The sequence below is a fragment of the Maniola jurtina genome, chromosome 3, assembly GCF_905333055.1.
Source record: "Maniola jurtina chromosome 3, ilManJurt1.1, whole genome shotgun sequence".
Lineage (NCBI taxonomy): Eukaryota > Metazoa > Arthropoda > Insecta > Lepidoptera > Nymphalidae > Maniola > Maniola jurtina.
In genome coordinates, this window is record NC_060031.1 from 1,729,334 (window position 1) to 1,750,378 (window position 21,045).

The 21,045-nt window shown below is 37.1% G+C and overlaps 3 protein-coding genes and 1 long non-coding RNA gene across 5 annotated transcripts; 2 read left to right on the plus strand and 2 right to left on the minus strand.

The window, feature by feature from the left end:
- Positions 1-262: 262 nt before the first annotated feature.
- LOC123881141 lies at positions 263-2,460 on the minus strand. The gene has a single exon (XM_045929754.1). The coding sequence runs from the start codon at positions 2,289-2,291 to the stop codon at positions 1,629-1,631; it is 663 nt and encodes a 220-aa protein (XP_045785710.1). The 5' UTR covers positions 2,292-2,460; the 3' UTR covers positions 263-1,628.
- A 366-nt stretch (positions 2,461-2,826) lies between these two features.
- On the plus strand, positions 2,827-17,424 carry LOC123881122 (GTP-binding protein 1). 2 transcript variants are annotated; one of them, XM_045929720.1, is made up of 13 exons: positions 2,827-3,335; positions 5,229-5,340; positions 6,730-6,904; positions 7,343-7,521; positions 8,193-8,356; positions 9,009-9,131; positions 10,019-10,134; positions 10,564-10,708; positions 10,969-11,151; positions 12,762-12,897; positions 13,827-13,960; positions 14,354-14,494; positions 14,829-17,424. In XM_045929720.1, exons 1-13 carry the CDS (start codon positions 3,240-3,242, stop codon positions 14,976-14,978), a joined length of 1,854 nt encoding a protein of 617 aa, XP_045785676.1. In that variant the 5' UTR covers positions 2,827-3,239; the 3' UTR covers positions 14,979-17,424. The 2 variants fall into 2 exon arrangements, with proteins under 2 accessions (XP_045785676.1, XP_045785677.1); XM_045929721.1 differs by having other exon boundaries at positions 14,832-17,424.
- Positions 17,425-17,813: 389 nt separating this feature from the next.
- Positions 17,814-18,847, minus strand: LOC123881146 (mediator of RNA polymerase II transcription subunit 9). Its single transcript, XM_045929761.1, has 3 exons — positions 18,583-18,847; positions 18,394-18,499; positions 17,814-18,197 (listed from the first exon to the last, which is right to left on the minus strand). The coding sequence occupies exons 1-3, from the start codon at positions 18,684-18,686 to the stop codon at positions 18,057-18,059; spliced, it is 351 nt and encodes a 116-aa protein (XP_045785717.1). The 5' UTR covers positions 18,687-18,847; the 3' UTR covers positions 17,814-18,056.
- Positions 18,848-19,096: 249 nt separating this feature from the next.
- On the plus strand, positions 19,097-20,807 carry LOC123881152. Its single transcript, XR_006799419.1, has 2 exons — positions 19,097-19,929; positions 20,670-20,807. It is a non-coding gene; the product is annotated as an uncharacterized LOC123881152 (long non-coding RNA).
- Positions 20,808-21,045: the final 238 nt, after the last annotated feature.

Sequence of the window (21,045 nt, forward strand, 5' to 3'; positions counted from 1 at the left end):
ATTCCATCTACACGCACGAAACGTTTTGCGTCTTCATTCCTCATACGCTTGGCTAAGGTTTGGAATACTCTCCCGCGATCTGTGTTTCCTACCAATTACAATCCGGGTATCTTTAAAACAAGAGTGAATAGGCACCTTCTAGGTAAACGCGTCCCATCTTAGACCACATCATCACTTTCCATCAGGTGTGATTGTGGTCAAGCGCTTGCCTATAGTGAAAAAAAAAAAAAAAAATGGATTTTTCAAAAGAAAATGAAGTGATTATAAAAATGATTTTATTATAGTGTTTCAGTAAAAGCTTAGATCACTAGATGCTTAAAAATGCACAAGCTCTTAATCATACATGCCCTATTACACACACATAATACTTCTACTTATGCATATACAATATACATAATATGTATTATCATATTATGTAAAACACTGGTCAAGTTAGAGCCGGACTTGCACACGAAGGGTTCCATACCATCATACGAAAAGTAATACTTTTCATTTTTTTCTTTGTGATGTTACGACAAATTCAGTTTCGGATTTTTCCCTTGTGCTATAAGACATTGCAACCTGCCCATGATTCTAGGTCAACAGAAAGTATTATATACATAGGTTTTCCTTTGAAGGCTCACAACAAACAGACAACAAAATAATCCTATAATGGTTCCCTTTTCTTCTCTGGAGATATAGAACCCCAAAAAATTAATATGTAAGTTAATCGTATATTTCTGATAGGAAAAATAATAATTTTTTACATAGTAAAATATCTGTACACACACTTGGACTTAATATTTAGGCCTACATTATGTGGCTACTACCATCACTAAGATAATAATATTAGTCAAATGCTTCCCAACACATAATAATTCACATGGTACAGTTTAAAAACTGTTAAACATGGGCTACAGCACTTATTACACTGTACCAACTGGCTACAAAAGGCCCAAAAGTATCACTCAATATGAGATAGTTTCACATTCCTGTGCTAAGTATAAGCTGATTCTGGCAGTGTTGCCAAATATTGTGCAGCAAATTCTATGAACAAGACCCTGAAATGTATGAAAAGATAAGATGCTGCTGAGAAGAGTTGCCTGATTTATGTAAAAAATACCAAAAAATCAGTTATTTGCTGAATTTTAAACTGTGGACACAAAGTTGGGATAACCATTTCTAGTTTTTGAGGTCACAAATGACAAACCAATCCTAATCCTGTCTCTTTGAAAAAGATATGAAAATATGACCATGACCCAAATACATAGTACAAATTTTGTACATTTCATGCTCTTCTGGCAATGCTGGATTCTGGTTTATAGAAATTCACTAGCTAGAGCTAAAAAGCAGATGGATGAATGGTCTTTTTGAGAATTGCCTCTCCTTGAATAGAAATTTTTTTGTGCTTGCAACCTGAAAGCCTCAATGAAGCACACAGACTGATTCAGGGAAACTAAAGATAGTATGTACAATATACCATGATACTATGAGGTGATTAAGCAGGTTTTGCTTAGTAATAAACCTGTTTTAGATTGTAGTTAGCTTAGTATACAAGGTACCTAAAATACATTAAATCAATATTTTTACTGCATTATTATCCATAAACATACAAATCGAGCTGATCATATGACTATGGCAGACCAATCTCAACTTTGGTTAGACTTTAAATTGTTTATATCAACATAATCAGTATTTATATTCTTCTCAGACCTCGCGGAGGACATATCTTTCTTCATGGCTTGTCTTCGTGCAGCATACGCGGACATTCTGGACAATCTTATTTGTCTTTGCTCTGGTGTCTCACTGGCCAGCCTTTTGGCAGCATAGGCCGACATGCGCGCCAAGCGTTTAGCTCTTTGCTCACTCGTCTCCTGCGACAGGCGCTTGGCGGCATATTCGGACATCCTCTTCAAGCGCAGGGCGCGCTGTTCCGGAGTCTCGTTCGCGAGCCTCTTTGCCGCATACGCCGACATCTTTGCGAGCCTCGCTGCCCTCTCCTCGGGCGTCTCGTTCTTTGGCCCCACACTTATCCGCCTTTTTCTATTTATCGGCGCTAGAAGCGGATCAACAATTTCCATCGGAGCCGTACCGTCACTGTCTTCGTCGCTGCTGTTCTCAACACACACGGCATTGTTTTCCTCTTTAATTACGAATGTATATGAATCTTCATCGATGGATAAATTTGTCGTATTCATATTTGTGGAAAAAGAGTCTGCAGGTTCAGTTTTAATCGTGGTAAACCATTTGTTGTTTGATTTCGCTATGACCATTTTCTTCCATGAACAATCAGACGCACTAAGATCACCCATACTGATTATTTACGGACAAAGGGATCCACAAAATCATTGTTTTGAAATTATGATTTATAAATCCGTTATTTGTGTGTAAAATAACTTTAAAACATGGTACAAAATTTTCAAGTAAATTTGATGCGATCAATTTTGTCACCTTTTTGTTTATAAAAAATCATAGACTAAAATAAAACAAACTTTAAAAAAAGACACAGATTAAAATTATTATAGCCCGGACTATTCATAATTCAGTCTAGGTTTATGTTGGTTTATCTGCGATTTTTCCTCCTTTCTGGTCGGGCTTTTTGGGCATAGAAAGAAAGAATTCTGATTTGCTCATTCTGTAGAGTTCCGTACCTAGCATGAGTAAAGGGAAAAATCCGAAAACTGTGAATTTGGATTACAAACAAAAAAATGTTTTCATGTACGATGCTACGGAACACTTCCTGTGCGAGTTCGATTCACACTTGAACGTTTTTTTTGCACGTATGCAGAGCTTAGTCTGTCATAGAGTAAAGGAGTCGTAGATAGATGAAAGGAGTATGTTAGTTTATGGTCTGTGAGCTGAGTTGTCAAGGCTGTCAAAAAGTTGGCAAATGGTTTGGTAAATCGTCCATCTGTTTTATTTTGTTTCAATCTATTTTCATAACTCGAATCATACCTTGTCTACGCGAATTAATATAATATTCACTGTGATTTAAAATTTCAATTCATAACATCACCCAAATATTGAACTAGTTCTATAATAGTGATTTCTAATACTTACAATTCTCTAGGATAATGGTTTCTCAAATTTAATTTCATTCTCTTTTGTTAAACTGTGTAATTAGGAAAGGCAATTTTGTTTTAAAACATAAGACTAGAACACTAAGGTCTACGCGCACAGCGGTACCAGAACAGCGGTATTGTGATGACATAATGGTGTGATTTTTTAATTGTGAAAATCGTTAGACAACCTTCACGATAATGGAACAGAATATGGATTCGCCGACTGCTGCAAGCCCCCTGCCGGAGGCCGAGGGTCAGGAGAATGAGACTGACTACTCAAGCATCAGGGGGAAGGTATGAGTTTCAAACAATAATATTTTGATTATTCATTGTTTACATCATTTTCGCGCGAAGCTGCTTACTTCCTATATAAATTTATTTTTAGCATATTCAATAAACTGTTACTGTATAGTAGTGTAAATACAAAAGGAAGAAAGGTCAGATTTCAGTGCTTGAAAAGTATACCAACCTGAAATAAAAATGCAATAAATATTTGTACCTAATTTAACATTCTTCCAAAGGCTGTCTTAAATATTCAAGTACTTTCACTGTTTATTTGTTAGGATGCTTTCGTGAAATATAAAAACAATGAGATAGAACTTGCTAATGACCTTACATTGTATTGATATGCTGCTACATACAATTATAATGATGCAATTTATATTATGATGCAATAATTTGAATTTACTTAAGTCATTATAATTTGTATCTTTCTTTAAAACTGAAAATTATATCTCTTTAAAATCACTTGAATAAAAATAGAAGAAAAAAAAGTGAAATATTTTAAGTTTCACAAACTCACTTATGTGAATTTGCCCTTCTGGATATACCTTAACAATTTCTCAAAATCCTTTCCCTATTTAGAAAGTTTCTAACTTTCTTACTTAGACCACAGTCTAAGTCTGAGATCTATGAGCTGCGAGAACTGTTAAAATGAGACAATGTTATACTGCTGGCATAAATCTGTCTCATTTTAACTGAAACTTGAGTCAAAGTGCACTCCATAGATTTTAAACTTAGTTTAAAGAGAGCACTTATGCAAAATCTCAAGGTTCTAGGCCCAGGTTCTCAATTTTTACACTAAATAATAAATTTTCACACTAAATGGAAGTAAGTATGTTTTATTTTATTTATTTCAAAACTGGTTGTAACTTTAAAGTGTCTAAATATAAAAGCAATAGATCAGGATCTAACTGACAACCCTTAATATAATAGGTCTACACAACATTAAATAAATTAAAACCCATAATGATATAAAATGTAGGCTTATAATTTTTTTACAAGAATTATTGTAAGTAATTCAAAATATTTTTCGGCTCTTAGCTAATTAATTATTATTAGTTGATATGATATGAATCACATTAGTACTTAGTTACGACACTATCCAGGTTATTGCAATATTGCATCATGGTTAATACAGAGTTCAAATACCTTGTACCAATGTACTAGGGCTATAAATGATGAAAATAAGGAATATATCATAACCATTACATTTGTGGAGATGATTCACTTTTTTAGAATGATAATTTTTTTATAAGATAGTAAGTTTAACCAAATAGTTAGTAGAATTAGTTAGTAGAATTAGTAATACACTGTAACCTTAAATTTTTGTACCACCTATTGTAAAACGTGTATTTGCAATAAATTAATTATGATTATGAGTTTTTTAATCAATAATGAAAAAAAGTGTGTTGATTGTCCTGAATGTCAGTTATAAATCCATACTACTCAATATTATCAATGAGAAAATGTGTCTATATGTGTTTCTGCTAGCTACCCCTTTAAGCGATTTTGACAAAAAGCACAAAAATAGCTTGCATCCTGTGGACAGACATATTCTATTATTCATCCTGGAAAATCAAATAGTCCCACAGGATCTTTAAAAAGACCTAAAACCACTTGGACTATGGCATCATCTATTTGGCTTACATCCTGGAGACAAATTCTTTATGTTCTGGAATAAAAGTTGCCTAGGTCATTCCCCAGGATGTAAGCTAACTCTGTGCCATATTTTATCTAAATCGGTTAAACGGATGAGCCATGAAAATGTGGCAGATATATACACTTTCACATTTATGATATTAGTATGGAGTGTGGATGACATTGTAACCCCATCAGGGCATTTGCGAAACGAAAGAGGTTTTAGTATGATACACTTTACCAATTCATCTTATATTGTATTTCAAGATGATATTGGTGAGCCCCACCGCGGATGAATATGACCTGCTGCGCAAGCACCTGCTGGAGAGGCTAGACACAGGCAATGGAGAGGTCATCTATGACATAGGACACGGAGAGGGTAAGTATCTTCATCATCCACAATAGATCGGCAACAGTCAACATGATACACGGTCTGAAGGGCCCTGCATAGCCGCAACACCAGTAAGAAGGAGAAGATCATCATCATCGGGTGGGAAGTGATGATTGTAAATAAAAGAACTGCAGTATGGTTTCAAGTTTCAACCCATTGCGTTGCCCTCTCAGATTGAGAAGGGTTTCAGCCATAGTCTGCCATGCAGGCCTAGTGTAAATTAGCATACAACTTTGAAAACATTATAGAGAACTCACATTATAAAAATTTTCTCGGGCATACAGGTTTCCTCACGATGTTTTCCTTCACTGTTAAAGCTAGTGATATTTTAAATGCTCAGAATAGTAAGATATTAGTGCCCAGTTAAAGGTGTTAAATAGCTCTAAACTGCAACTAAATTCTTTGTAATTGCAGAATAATTTTGACAATGAAATTTTATTTACATATGATTTTCCACTAGAAATGTTTCAACTCACATAATTATACATGCAAACACTTAAATCTATTGCTTCAAATTTAAAAACTCATCTATCTAATTGTGTAATGTTTTTGTTCTGTTTCTTTTTATGATGGTTTACAATAAAGCCTATTACATTCATTATTATCTATCTAGAATCTTGTTGCCTAGTAATTATCTATTTCTTATAAAGAAAGTAATTGCAATATGTGGAAAGTAGATAAGAAATAGATATTACACAATGCTTATCACGAAATTTTTGTAACCATTTTTAATGTATGATGCTATCTCTGTTTTTTAATCGGAAGCAATTTAGTTTTTACAATTTAGCTATTATTTAACTACTCCTAAGTATGGTCACTATGATATCATTTATTTGCCACAGAAAAATATTTAATTGCACCCTTGACAAGTAAATGTCTAGAAATGAAAGGTTTTCAAATACATTTTCTACACTTAGTCATATTATCTAATGTATTATTGTCATTGTGATGGTTTTTTACCTCCTACCCCAATAGTCCTATAACATTCAACATTCTATCTTTTTTATTATAAGATAGGCTCGCGCTTAACTACAGTCATGCTTGCTTAATAAAAAGCAATGATGAGGTTTAAGTTTGGAGCGTACTTGCGTAGAAGATGAGATTCAATATGTGGCAGAAATCACGCTAGCTAGAAGGGCTTTCCACAGCCTACTGGGTTTATCTCAGAAATGGTGAGCAAAACCATTTTGTGCTAATAGATTGGGTGTCGACTGCATAAGGATGTTCACGGTTTCTCGCTGTTCTATGGTTGAATGGTGAAGGAGGAAGAAGGTTTTGAAGTTGCTGAGTACACTTTCAAAGTATATCCGATAAAAGACCAACCAAGATGTCCCAGTCCAGAACAGTCCATTCATTGGTTAATTTGGTTTTGGGCAGATGGCAGAGGCCTGACAGAGGACGAGTACAGCGCGTCAGTGGCGACGCTTCAGTCGCTAGTCAGCGGCGAGCGCATATCGTGCGTGGAGCTGCGCCGCTGGGACTGCGGCACCGGCCTCACGGGCCAGTACTTGCTGCGGACCGAGCTCGACCATAACGACTTCATGGAGATCAGGTGAGAGCTCTGACAGAAGATGTTATGTATAAGCCTAAAATCTTCTAATTGACTATGGCAGATTGCGGAGTGGATTTACACATCGTAATTGTACTAAGTGCACGCGGGGAAGTACGCCCGCTCGCACTCCGGAAAGTTCAAACGTGTCGGTCATTTGTTTAAGGGTTCTTTTCTGGAGATGCGCAACGCGCCGCGTCTCCAGAAAGGGCCCTATAACGCCGTCATTCAGCCTGCGCAGTGCGCCGTCACTCAGAATGCTGACTTAAGCAAGCGCATTCCATCTTAGGAATCACATCTGCATTATCACTCGCCAGCAGTTCTGAATGCAGCCAAGCGCTAGTCTATAAATTAAAAGAAAGTCTAAAACTAATAGTTCATTCTTTTACGATATTTCTGTTACGCAGTCGATCTGAACAAGGGATTATGTTGTGATTGCAGGGTGGCAGTAGTAGGCAACGTGGACGCGGGCAAGTCCACGCTGCTGGGCGTGCTGACTCACGGCGAGCTGGACAACGGGCGCGGCTACGCGCGGCAGAGGCTGTTCCGACACAAGCACGAGGCCGAGAGCGGCCGCACCAGCTCCGTGGGCAATGACATCCTGGGCTTCGACAGCATGGGTGAGTAATAGAGAGAGGGGGACTTGCGGTAGTGTGTGGGCTTGACCGTAACAATACGAAGATCTATCTCCGAACGGGTGTCATGCTCAGGCCCACTGATCCAACAATTGTATGTTGGATCTTGTGTATATTAGTATCAGTGACTTCTGAGGTTAATATTTCGTTGCCACGATTCAAATTTCTTAGCGAATGATTTAAAACATCTGTGGCGCCATCTAAAAACATCATTGTAAGTTACTATGGTCACAAACTTGCATAGCGTGATCGATCAATAAATACTTTTCGTATGAGTACAAGAAGTATCGTCTAGTGTTTGTATGCGGAGACCGCAAAAGTAGGTATGGGATGCGGACTAGTTCATTTTATGAGGTGTGTTGACGAGCTTGCAAGTATGCAAATACATTTCACGCACTTCACGCATTTGCATTAAATGTTGTTTTGATAGGTTTTGGATGTTCGTTAGCGTGATTGAATTAAGAACAGCGACATCTAGTTACTCATTTAGAATTAGCTTAGTTGTTGAGTGTTTTAGTTTTTCGTACATTGTACTACTTGTACATAAAAATACTTCTTGTTCATAAAAATAAAAGCTACCACTTCTCGATATATCTCGGAATAATTTGGTTTCGTTGGATAAGAGCGAGGATGATAAAAAAAGTGATTATTGGCAGGCAACGTGGTAAACAAGCCAGAGCACGGCGCGCTGGACTGGGTGAAGATCTGCGAGAAGTCGTCCAAGGTCATCACGTTCATAGACCTGGCGGGCCACGAGCGGTACCTCAAGACCACCGTGTTCGGCATGACGGGCCACGCGCCGGACTTCGGCATGCTAATGGTAAGAATATGAGACTAAATGTCATTACATACATAACGAGCACGGAAGGATTTCTTGAACTACAATTGGATAGCTAGAAAACTGACGGGACGGGACGTTCTAGTTATCCAATAGTTCTAGTTATACAATAGAGCCTCGATAGCTCAACGGTTGAGGAGAGGACTGAATTCCGAAAGGTCGGCGGTTCAAACCCCACACGTAGCACTATTGTCGTACCCACTCCTGGCACAAGCTTTACCCTTAATTGCAGGGGAAAGGGGAGTATTAGTCATGATTAGCATGGCTAGTATTCTTTAAAAAAAAAATTGTATTTCAAGAAATCCTCCCTTGCCATCCTGTGCATGTTACATATGCAATGAATTTAACTTCTCAAACTAACATTTTTTTGTGAAATTCTTGAACTAAAAGTTTTAAAAAACCAAGTTTTTTAAAATCCATAATTCCTTTTTTCTAAGTGGTGATAAAATTGACGTTATAGTCATACCTTGATTACCACAAACCATATACCTACTGCTATGGAAAGATCTTTCTAGAAAAAGTTATACAAAATCGATCTTCTTATTCCTTTACCTTCATAGAGAGTATGAAGTCAGGGGATAAGATAACTAAAAGAAGTCTTGTACAGCTGCTGAAAACTTGAATTTGTTGTCAGATTGGTGCCAATGCTGGTATAGTGGGCATGACTAAGGAGCACTTAGGCCTGGCGCTGGCGCTGGCCGTGCCCGTGTTCGTGGTGGTCACCAAGATCGACATGTGCCCGCCCAACGTGCTGCAGGTAACAGCCCCTTTTAAACTTACTTGCTGGTTGGCTGTATCAGCAAGAATAGTAAGAGGAGCTTGACAACTTCTCATCTACTCAATGAAAATATAGCATAAAAATAGTAAGTGTGGGAAAGTTTTTGTAGCATAATTATAGTATATTATAATATCAAAATATGTGGGTATTCTAGGAACTAATATCGAAAATACCTTACTAATATAGTAAGGTATTTTCGATATTAGTTCACATATACATACAGTGTGTCTGTCATTTGGATTAAACAGTCTGGAATAAACCGTTGTTGCGACTCGGCGTTTTCTTTAATACATTAGTGTGGCGCAGTCGGTAGGATTATTATTATTTGATATTGGGTTTAGGGCTAGTTATAATTTTTAACCCCCGACCCAAAAAGAGGGGTGTTATAAGTTTTAAGTTTGACGTGTGTATCTGTGTGTCTGTGTATCTGTGTATCTGTATATCTGTCTGTGGCATTGTAGCGCCTAAACGAATGAACCGATTTAATTTACTTTTTTTTTGTTTGAAAGGTGGCTTGATCGAGAGTGTTCTTAGCTATAATCCAAAAAAATTGGTTCAGCCGTTTAAAAGTTATCAGCTATTTTCTAGTTTTCTTGTAGAAAAGAAGGTTAGATAACCCTTAGGTTCATAATATTCAAGTGTCAATTGACAAATGTCAAGCTGTCAAAATGGATGTTGCCTAGATATACATAATTATTTATTTGAAAATGATTTGTCAGGGGTGTTGAAAATTTTTAATTTACACTTGTTACAAACTCTATTTACTCTACATTAATTACAGATTGTAACTATATGTGGCAATATTTTCAAGTTTGTAATATTTTAATAAAAGTTTTCTGTGACTAGAAGTGATTGTATGTGTGCAGGATAACCTGAAGCTGTTAATCAGGATCCTGAAGTCGTCCGGGTGTCGCAAGGTGCCGGTCATGGTGAAGACCAAGGACGACGTCATCGTGAGCGCTACAAACTTCGTTTCTCAGAGGTATCGCTCTATATAATTGATATATTAAATAACTTCCAAGCGCCTGAGTTTGTATCATGCGTAAATATTATGCACGAAATTTTAACGCAAGGTATAGATGCTCTGTTTCACGATGACCGCTCGGCCTTGATTCTAGTAGTGAGTGTCCTGATAAGCATTAATGCATCTGTGTGCGTAACGTAAACCGCGTCGCGATCAAAACTGAGCGCCACGCACACTATAATTACAATGTGCACTCACACAAACATAGCCAAACGGTATTCGTGAAATAAAACAAAAAACTTTCAAACATGTTCTGCATTTTCAGGGAAGTTTTTACAAAGATTTTTCAAACCTTATAAACATTCCAAAAAGTTGTTTTTGTTCTGTAATCTTTTTCAAACTCAAACGAAACTTTCTTTCTTCGTTCATCGTGAATGTTGGTTGCAGGCTATGTCCAATCTTCCAAGTGTCGAACGTGACGGGTGACAACCTGGAGCTGCTCACGATGTTCCTCAACCTGCTGAAGACGAGGATGCCATCGCAGGACGACAAGCCCGCTGAGTTCCAGATAGATGACACCTACTCTGTGCCGGTAAGTAAACCTAAAACATTATGACTGGATTAAATTGATGTAAAACACTGTTCAAATTTAATGAAATACCAAAAACTACAGGATGCCTGTGACTTCTTCAATGTGGATTTAGGTTTTTAAAAATCCCGTAGGAACACTTTGATATTCTGGGATAAAAAGTTGTCTATGTCAGTTTCTGGGATGATTTAATCACATTGACTAATTCTAATCATAGAATGAGAAACTCAGATCAGTACTCTAATCGCAATATTAATTTCCAGGGTGTGGGAACAGTAGTGTCTGGCACCACCCTGGCAGGCGTGATCCGTCTCAACGACACGTTGCTACTGGGCCCCGACCCGCTGGGCCGCTTCACGCCAATCACCGTCAAGAGCATCCATCGCAAGCGCATGAGCGTGGCCGAAGTGCGCGGTGGCCAGACTGCCAGCTTCGCGCTAAAGAAGGTATGTTATACACAGTAGTGTCTGGCACCACTGGCAGGCATGTATGGCTTCACTGACAGGCGTGTCTGGGACCACTGGACAGAGTGTCTGGCACACTGATAGGTGTGTCTACCTCCAATGACAGTTGTGCCTGGTAGCAATGATAGGCGTGTCTGGCACCACTGACAGGCTTGTCTGGCATTATAGCACAGAATACTAGTGCCTACCAGGTCACTCCGCAAATACGTTTAAATAAATATATAGATTGATAGATAAAAACTTTATTGCACACAAAACGACTATAGCGACTTAATAATGACTCTGTAATAGCTACTTTTGTTACAAAGCAATAAAGTGCAATTTAGTTCGCTAATTGGTACAGTAATGTGATAATTTAAATCACTCCCAGACATTAAATAAAGTTGAATTGAATAATTTTACACAATTTTTTTTTAAATTGTGGCGTTTACCGCCCCCATGTATTTTTTTAAAATAAAAAAACAACATAATTTCCCATTTATCGCTTTAGACAGTCAGAATTTACGCTAATTTTTTTTTTGAAAATTGTGGCGTTTATCGCCCCATCTATTTTTTTTTTTGAAATCTAAAAAAATATTTCGGTAAAAAATTCGCCATTCTGCTCCTATTTATCTCTTATCGATCGTCGATATTTCGGGGTTTGAACCTGTTGACCCTTCTATCGTGGTGATAGGCCACCCTGTTGCGCTGCGGATGTGTTATGAGGGGTTGACGAATTTGTTAACCTGGATGTAAAATCATAAATAATATTATTATGTGCACGCATAACTAGTAGCTGCTTTTCTCTTCTGTCGTCCTTTAACTAAAAAGTCGTTAACTGTAAAAAATTGTTTTTAAATGATTGCAAAAAAGGTGGGAATTTTAAAAAACTAATGTTTCTAATAAAGTATGCTATGTAGAACCAAGGTTTTCGTTTTTTGTTTGGTCCTAAGAGCATGTAGCAAACTTTTTAGATTAGTTTTATAAAATCTAATGTTGTTTGTCGATAACCTTTGAGTAAGACTTTGTTGAATAGGTTTTTTTAAAATCATTAGGAGGTTGAATAAAAAAGAAACTTGACTGCGAAAAACTTCATCAAAGTTCCGGCGGGAATATGACAGTTTGTCGTCTTTTGTTTCTGGCTGAGACACTCAAAAATTCTACAAAAACTTCAGTAAAAATTAAGTTTAGTAGACTTTTTGCAGAAAAGCGCAATCTAACGGCGACTTATACCACACCCAGAAAATACAGGCCTTATTGTTTGACGTTAAGATTTTAACTCCTAACAACAGGAACTCGTGCTTTCGGGCGTACAAAACATGCGCGTATGCAACAATCAATTACGGACGATTGGCTAAAATATTTTCGCGCCATTCAAAAATAAAGTTTTTGCGCAGGTACATCGGATTAGCTTATAAAAGTGGTACTGTATCTCTGTAGGCTATTAGGGTGAGATCTAAAGAGTTGCTGTTTTTGCTTCGACTTAAGACAGTTAAAACGAGACAGATGTAATTATCTCTCACTTAAATCTATCTCGTTTGAACTCAATCTTAAGTCTAGGCAAAGTTAGTGCGCTCTATAAATCTTACCCTTAATGTGCGATGTGTGGGCAGATCAAGCGGTCGCAGATCCGCAAGGGCATGGTGATGGTGTCGCCCGCGCTCAACCCGCAGGCGTGCTGGCAGTTCGAGGGCGAGATCCTGGTGCTGCACCACCCCACCACCATCTCCTCGCGCTACCAGGCCATGGGTGAGTATCATTTTCCGAGTGAAAACTTCTTTTTCTTGGGTAAAAACTTCCAAAAACATGTTAATTTTTACACATACACAATTTTATACTCTAAAACAATTGCAATAAAATTCAATTCTTTCTATCTGCTACAACTACTGTGTGCTAATTTATTGACTATGGAAAGTTAATCTTAAGTATTGAGAAATAAAGTTGAAAATTTTTGTAGCAAAATCAGAAGTTTAATTTATTTGTTTGTTCATTGGGCTAACTTTATTAGTCGTATTGGAGGCAAATATCTTCATTTTTCATTTCGAAATCAGCTAATTTTAATAGCATGTCTGTACTATAAATATGACATGTTACGCGTATGATATGCGCGTTTGATAATATACAGGTAATTAGAACAGTAGCAAAAACTTAGCGCTATTATTACAATACCACGATATACAATATTACTATACACAATCCAGTACCTACCAAGTACCAATACCATTTGCCTTATACTTGTAGTTTTAGTGATTTAGTATTTTTCAAAACCGCAATGTATAGCGTGCAAAACTCTAAATCAATGTCTGACATACTCGTATAGTGCCCGGCAAACAACTTGAGCCTGAAGCAGCGTAGTGGAAGAAAGTTGGCAAATCCGGAAAGCGAAAATCAACCAATCGCGTGCAAGCCAGCCAGTCGCGTCAATGCTCAAGTTGTTTGCCGGGCACTATACCTCGCAACACCTATCTATGCAACGTTCGTTGTCCTCAAGAACGCTTGAGGACAACGAACGACTAACGAGTCAGATGTTTTATTTGCAATACATTGATTATAATAGTTACAGGAAAACACAGGATTTTTTTAATCAATTGTTTTGTGTTTTTATTTTGTGGTATCTTATCAGTAATCATCAGTACTATCACCTGCCTTCGTTTTTGCTAGTTCATTATTTTGTGCAGTGCACTGCGGCAGCATCCGGCAGACGGCGTCGATTCTGTCGATGTCGCGCGAGTGTCTGCGCACGGGGGACAAGGCGCTCGTGCGGTTCCGCTTCATCAAGCACCCCGAGTATCTCAAGCGAGGACAGCGCATGGTAACTCCTTTCAGCTTTAACATTTTACTAGACTGAAAGTTTCTTTAGGCGCGTTGGGCGATTTTGGGATGGGTAAAACACTAACGCACACTAAAGAACATCAGAGTTCTGGAATTCGATTAGCTTCCTCAGGGTGTACGATATCTTTCTCTAAGTAGGAACTTTTTTTATTTTATTTACAGACTAGCGCTTGGCTGCAATCAGATCTGCTAGCAAGTGATGATGCAGCCTAAGATGTTGCCTATTCACTCTTGACTTATTTATTATTGACTTGACCCATATAAAAGTGGAAGGGGAAGTGATGCCGGAAGGGCATAACCTATCGGTTTAGAAACGAGGAAGCAAATCGCTTCGTAAGTATATCCTGCACTGAACCTGTGGTGTCATCCTCAGGTGTTCCGCGAGGGCCGCACCAAGGCGGTGGGCAACGTGCTGCGGCCCGAGCCCGCGGCCACGGGTGCGCGCGCCGCCCCCGCGCGCCACACCGCGCGCGCCGCGCACTCCTCCGCCGACCACCGCTCCACCCAACACACGGTATGCGGCGTCGAATTGCGCAGTGATTTCCTTGCAAAAAACTGTTGATACATTTGTTCCGAATAGCCATTCCCATTCGATATTGTGTTTATAATCGTTGAATCACTATTCACTACCCATATTGTCTTGTCCTTCACGTCGCAATGGATTGACGTGATTTTTTGCATGGATATAGTTAAAAATCTGGATAATGACATAGATTACTTTTCATCCCGGAAAATTAAGAGTTCCCAAGGAGTTTCTTAAGGATAAAGACTTAAATCCACGTGGATAAAGTCGCAGGCTATTGAACGAATATTTCCTGTTCATCACGTGAAATCTTTCTTTTATATAGCAGCAACAGCAGCAACAAACTACAGAGAGTGACGTCACAGCAGTGGACTCCCCGTTCGAGGTGCAAGCCGACAAGCGAGCCGCCGCGCGCCGCCGCAAGCGGCACGACAAGCCGCCGCCCGCGCCGCAGCCCGCGCTCGCCGCCAACTAGACACACAGCACACACACCCTCAAACATACACAAACACACACACACATACACAACCTCAGACCCAAGGAAACTAGAGAAGTTTCCACGTTTCATTAAACGAGCGCCACACCAATTCGCCGCCCCAACACCATCCCGTGCTCACCGCCAACACTAGATCATACATACCGGCTTAGACACACAGACAGACATTGGACTGAGACTCACACGCACACACAAAGGCATATATATGTAGACAAAATTGCAGGAGAAAATTAACTTGAAAATGTGCTCACAACTAGACATACACACACATTACGCAGATCACTATAGGTACCTAGTTACATTACAATACTTAATAAGAGTATAGTTGTAATAATTTTCAATCGAAACTTTTACAAATTAACGCTGACAAATTTTTTCTCGAGACATGGCGCAGATTAGTATGGGAATTAGGACATTTACAAAAGTAAAAGCCGAGCGTCAAGTAGGTTATTTATCTTAAAAATTTGGTAAAATTCTATGTCTATTTAAATACATATTCTAAATAGTTTAACAATGATGATATTTAAAGGACGTTTTCAACCTAAAAAATAGGTTTTTTTTAAATATTTAAAAGAATTATAACTTCTGTACTTTGAATTGTATAAAAATATTTCGACTTAAAACGTAAAAAAAAAATTAATTAAGTTTTTAAATAAAAAATTTCACGATTATTCGTCCAATTGGAACCTAGTGATAGAATATTTTTCATACTAGGTGGAATGGTTCAACATAGCTATATTATGATGTTGGATACCTTAATCACTGACTAGGGAAACCTTAATAACAATTCTATTGTACATAAAACTAATTTGACAGCAACAGATAAAGCCATATCATTTTCATACATAAGTTAACAGAAAGGGATAGCTACTTTTTATACTTGTCATTTTAAAAGTTTTATGTGCAAAGACTTGGTATCAGAAATGTGGATTTATTAGTAGACCAAACAAGTTAACGCTCCCCACACTGTCAAATGGGGATAATGCCTATGTCAAAAATAAATCATTTCTTGGTAATTATTAAATAGAGTGTCTTCCAAAATTCGTGAAATCCTCATTCAATGCTAGTTATAAATTTGCTAATCATTTTAAACTATCGATTTAACTTAAAAAGTACGTTAAATTACGTCAAATGTTATGACGTCACATCTGTGAATTTCATACAAGCTCCCTTACTAAGCGAGTGTTTTGACGTTTGATAAAAAGTCGCTGATTTGACTAGTAGTCATCATCCCTATTCTCTTCAGATACTTCGAACAGACCGAACATTGCTTGGCCTCTACTCTCTTTGGGTAAACAGACACCGAGCATTGTTTAATCTCTACTCTCTATGGGTAAACAGAGACAGAGCATTACTTGGTCTCTACTCTCTTTGAGTAAATAGAGATAAAGCATTGCTTGGTTTCTGTTCTCCTTGGATAAACAGAAACAAGGCATTGTTTGATCTCTACTCTCTTTGGGTAAACAGAGACCAAGCAATGTTCGGTTCCTGGTTCTCCAAAGAGAGTTTTACAGAGTGGGGATAGAGTGAATGATTAACTTGTTTGGTCCTGAAAGGTACTATAATATTATGTATTCTTTGGTTTGCTTTAAATTCACCTTATAGTGGAATTTGTCTTTCACTGAAACACAAGTACAAATTCAAGTTATAAGTGTTTGTAGACTAATCATCTTCTACCAGCATAATGTATAAAAAGAACATGTCATTACAGATAGCCAAAAACATGTAAAATATACTTACATATATAATTTTGTAAATGGAAGTCAGGAAAATAGTAGTAATCTAAGTCAGCCATTGATATATAGCAAAAAATAATAGGTAAAATATCAGTGAAACAGTATACCTATAAGATTACTTTTTGGGGAAGAAAATTATAATTTTATTTGGTTGAAAGATTTTATTGAATCAGAGGATAAAAAAGTTTTTGTTTGGTTTTGATCTTTATAATGTGTTGAAAATTATTGTGTGCACTACATGGTAAGTAGTGTTTAAAAAAGTAATTTTCTTTTTTTTAGTAAGTGTAAGGTTGAGATCTATAGAGCGCACTTCGACTTTGTTCAGACTTAAGACACTAAAAATGAGACAGAGTTATATCGCTGACATAAATCTGTCTCTTTTTGACTGAAAATTAAGTCTTAGCAAAGTATGCTGTATAGTTAGGAGCCTAAGATAGGAGAAAGTACCTACTATGAAAGTGTAATAAAATTAAGATAAAACATTTTGGTACATAGATTGTATGTTTACTGTATATCTGATTGGTTTGTACTATATTCCACATAGTGTTGCTAGTGTCTTAATCCTTACCCTTGGCTCATTGTCCATATCATCTACAGTATTCACTTTCGGTACCATTGTAATGTGATTTCTAGTATAAGAGGATATTTTTATTGTTTTTTGAGAAATAAAACTAGCTGGAAGTGTAAAATGATTTTTATTTTTATTATATAAACTAAACTACATAACAAAAGACTAAAGTATTATTTAGCTTAGCTACAACTACTTGAAAATGAAGCCTGTTCTGGCTTTGCTTGGGTTGAATCTCTGAAGCCTTTCTAGTGAGGAGAACCAATATACAAAATCTCAAACTTCTAGACCCAGTGGTTTGAGTTGTACATTTATAATATTATGTCAGTCAGTCAGTTTCTTTTCATATTACCTATACCAAATGAGGCCTATGACCCTGATTTTCTAGAATAATACCTAAAGGAAGTCTGCACATTGCTGATAACATTAAAAAATTTAGTCAAGTCTTAAACTAGGAGTTTCGAATATTTATGCCATTATTATTAACTATAATTTGTATTGATGCACATCATTTCTTTATCTGTTTCTTTGCATCATCAATGCCTTCTCTAAGGTTTTGACTAAATTTTCTATAGAATGACACAAACCTATTAACCTTCTCCGGGTTCATTTCTGTCAGTTTTTCCTTTCCTCTAAAAAATATGGATACAGCTAGTTGAGCCGCCCGTCTCACAGGGTAGGACTCTGCAATTTTTTGCACTAGACGTTCATTATTTGCTAAATACCTAAATAGTGCTCGTAGTGGCATTATGATCACTTGAATGATGTTTCAAATGAGCACATGTTTCGGTACTTCTGGAGCAGTTCTCTTTTCAGCCTCAGTTGAGTTCTTAATATCTCAAACTGCTTTAACTGATCCTGTTTGTTATACTCTATGCCGGGTAGACGCTTGATCTGAAAACAGCAAAAACAAGCATTTAAGTGCAGGTAGACTGACATTTGACATCAGAGTTGCCATTTGTCCTGTGACCCCAGCATCTACCATACCTGTTTTAACCTCCCAGCCCATAAGGTTTTTCTTTCAATGTTATAAAATAAAAGACTGTGGGCTAAGGACTAGGAAGTATAGTTCTAGTAAATAAATTGTTACCTGAGAACGAGCGATATCGAATTTCTTTTGCAATTCTAAAACTTTCAGACTACAATCTTGAGACTCCCTTGCTTTTGCAGAGTTGTCGAGGAAATCTCGTTCAACGCTGTAACAGAAAAGGCACTATTGTAACAATTGGCAAAATACGACAGAAAGTAATCTAAAAATAAAATGGAACAAACAGTATACCTTCGTATGATTTCGTAAACAATCGGTAAAAAATCTACATCTACTTCTTGAACAGTAAGCGGACTGAAATTGTTTTGATCAGAATGATCGGTATTGTTTTCCATATTGTATGATCTTGGTGATGCATGAATAACACAAAATTAACTTGCCTACGTTTAACATAAATGTAAAATCCTTAGAAATGCAACTTTCGAAATATTTTGATATTTAACATTTCCGATCACTCATCAGTCATCAAGTCATCACACTCGACAGTCGACATGCGAATCACAGACCGGGATTCGTGGTCTGTGACAGGGCCGGCTATCCTACGGTATTTCAAATATGCTTAGGTACATTGCAAGTACATGTCTTCTATCTCACATAATTAGTATGGGTAGACATTAAGCTTCTCGCTTCACTACCACAGCTATATTGTACGCACACGTTTGAAATTTTTTATTACTATATGTGTTATAGCTATATGGAATGGTCGCACGAAGAGTGTGACCAGCTAAGGGTTTTACCCTAAAGGTGGAAGAAAAACGAGCTTAGATTTTTATAGAAAAAAGTATAATATTTTATTGGATTTAACTTTAAATTTCATGTTGCCAAAATTAAAGGTTTTTAAGAATCATAGAGCAAATTTAAGTAAAATAATATATTTAGGTTTGAAATTACAGTGATATAACATGATAACCATTTTTTGAATAAAGTAATATAAAACAGAGTAGCAGTAACATACAAAATATAAAAATGTTCAATGTCGTTCATTGGATTTCTCATTTCAATAGGTACGATTAAAAATCTGAATTTGGGGGAAATAAAATCAAATGTCGACAACACTGTTGATAAAACAAAAATCAATAAAAATGGCGTAACGTAGAAATCAATAAAATACGAAAACTTTTTAGCCAATTTAAATCACTGTTTCATATGTTTTTCTTAGAAATTTATCGTCTTTTTTTCTTAAATTGAGTATACTTGTTTTGTATACACTCGTATAAAGAATCAGTGAGCGCTAATAACCATAACCGCGATTGAGAAATGTATTCCTTGGTTTGGACTTGCATTTTGCGTTTTCACGAAGATCAAAGGAAAGGTGGCCCACATCTAGCGAATGCCGAAGATGCACCAAACATCTTCTGGGGGTTCTGGGGACTTCTGGGGGTGTTCTTACTGTGAAGGCGATAAGGGCATGTAAAACAACCTCCAAGTGCAAGCTGCTGGAAAAACTACCTCAGGAGAGTGGCTGGACGAGAACGACTGGATGGAAAAGGCTAAAGGGACTCTCATACATGCATGCAGTATGATAACTATATAAGACTGCAATTACGGAGGTGGAAAGCATAGTTTTGTCATCACAGAGTTAGTATTACTAGATGATGCCCGCGACTTTGTTCGCGTGACTTAGATTTTTTAAATCCCATGGGAACTCTTTCATTTTCTGGGATGAAAATTAGTATCCTATGTCTCCTCCAGGATGCAAGCTATTTCAGTGCCAAATAGATGATGCCTGTGACTTCATCCACGTGGAATTAGATTTTTAAGAACTCTTTCATTTGATGGAACAAGAAATAGCCTGCATCCATCTCAGAGATGCAAGCTATCACCACAAAATTTCGTCAAAATTGGTTAAATGGATAGGCTGTGAAAAGTTACAGTTACACTTTCACGTTCATAATATTGGTATGGATTAATTTCAGATGAATTTCTTCATTAAACATGCCAAATCCAAATATATCCATTATACCAAATAAACAGGGATATTCTCACTGATGAGTGGCTAAAAATGTTCATTATGTTGTTCATTGTGAAGTGTGAACTCTTTAATACACTTCAAAGCTTCCTATAAAATAAACACTTTGATACTCATGACTTTGTTTCGGTTTTTCAAAATTCCTATCTATGAGATGGATACTCTTTAATTTTCTAGGATAAAAAGCATGGCTCTTAAAATGCCTATCTGTGTCTCCAGATGCAAGCTGTTTCTCTGTGGGATTTCTCCAAATCTGGTTCTTTTGTTGAGCTAAAAAAGAAAATTTACTCTATTAATGAATGATAATATAATTTACCATTTACTTTATGTTTCTGCCTTAACTTTCCAGAATAAGGAGTTGGTCATCTGAATTGGTGTTTACACTGGGAACACAGTGAAATCCTGCACCTGAGGTGCTGTGTGAGAAGCTACAAAACTGAAAAAGAAACATGTTGGAACTATACCAGGCATTCCTGAACAAATTGAGGCAAGTAAAACAGTGGTTTATTAAATATCATACCATATATCTATACATATAAAAATCACTGACTGACTGACTTACCAATGCACAGCTCAAACTACTTGACGGATGGGGCTGAATTTTGGTATGCAAATAGTCATTACGGTAGACGTAGCTAAGAAGGGATTTTTGAAAATTCAACCCATAAGGGGTTTGAAATTTGTATAGTCCACACGGAAGGTGGAGAACCGTGTTTGGTGGCCCA

Coding starts and splice junctions, on each gene's coding strand:
- LOC123881141 (XM_045929754.1), bottom strand. CDS start 2,291: ATGGGTGATCTTAGTGCGTCTGATTGTTCATGGAAGAAAATGGTCATA.
- LOC123881122 (XM_045929720.1), top strand. CDS start 3,240: ATGGAACAGAATATGGATTCGCCGACTGCTGCAAGCCCCCTGCCGGAG. Junction 8,357..9,008: donor CGGACTTCGGCATGCTAATG/GTAAGAATATGA, acceptor ATTTGTTGTCAG/ATTGGTGCCAATGCTGGTAT. Junction 14,495..14,828: donor ACCGCTCCACCCAACACACG/GTATGCGGCGTC, acceptor TCTTTTATATAG/CAGCAACAGCAGCAACAAAC.
- LOC123881146 (XM_045929761.1), bottom strand. CDS start 18,686: ATGGAAAACAATACCGATCATTCTGATCAAAACAATTTCAGTCCGCTT. Junction 18,500..18,582: donor GTTTACGAAATCATACGAAG/GTATACTGTTTG, acceptor TTTCTGTTACAG/CGTTGAACGAGATTTCCTCG. Junction 18,198..18,393: donor TCGATATCGCTCGTTCTCAG/GTAACAATTTAT, acceptor TGCTGTTTTCAG/ATCAAGCGTCTACCCGGCAT.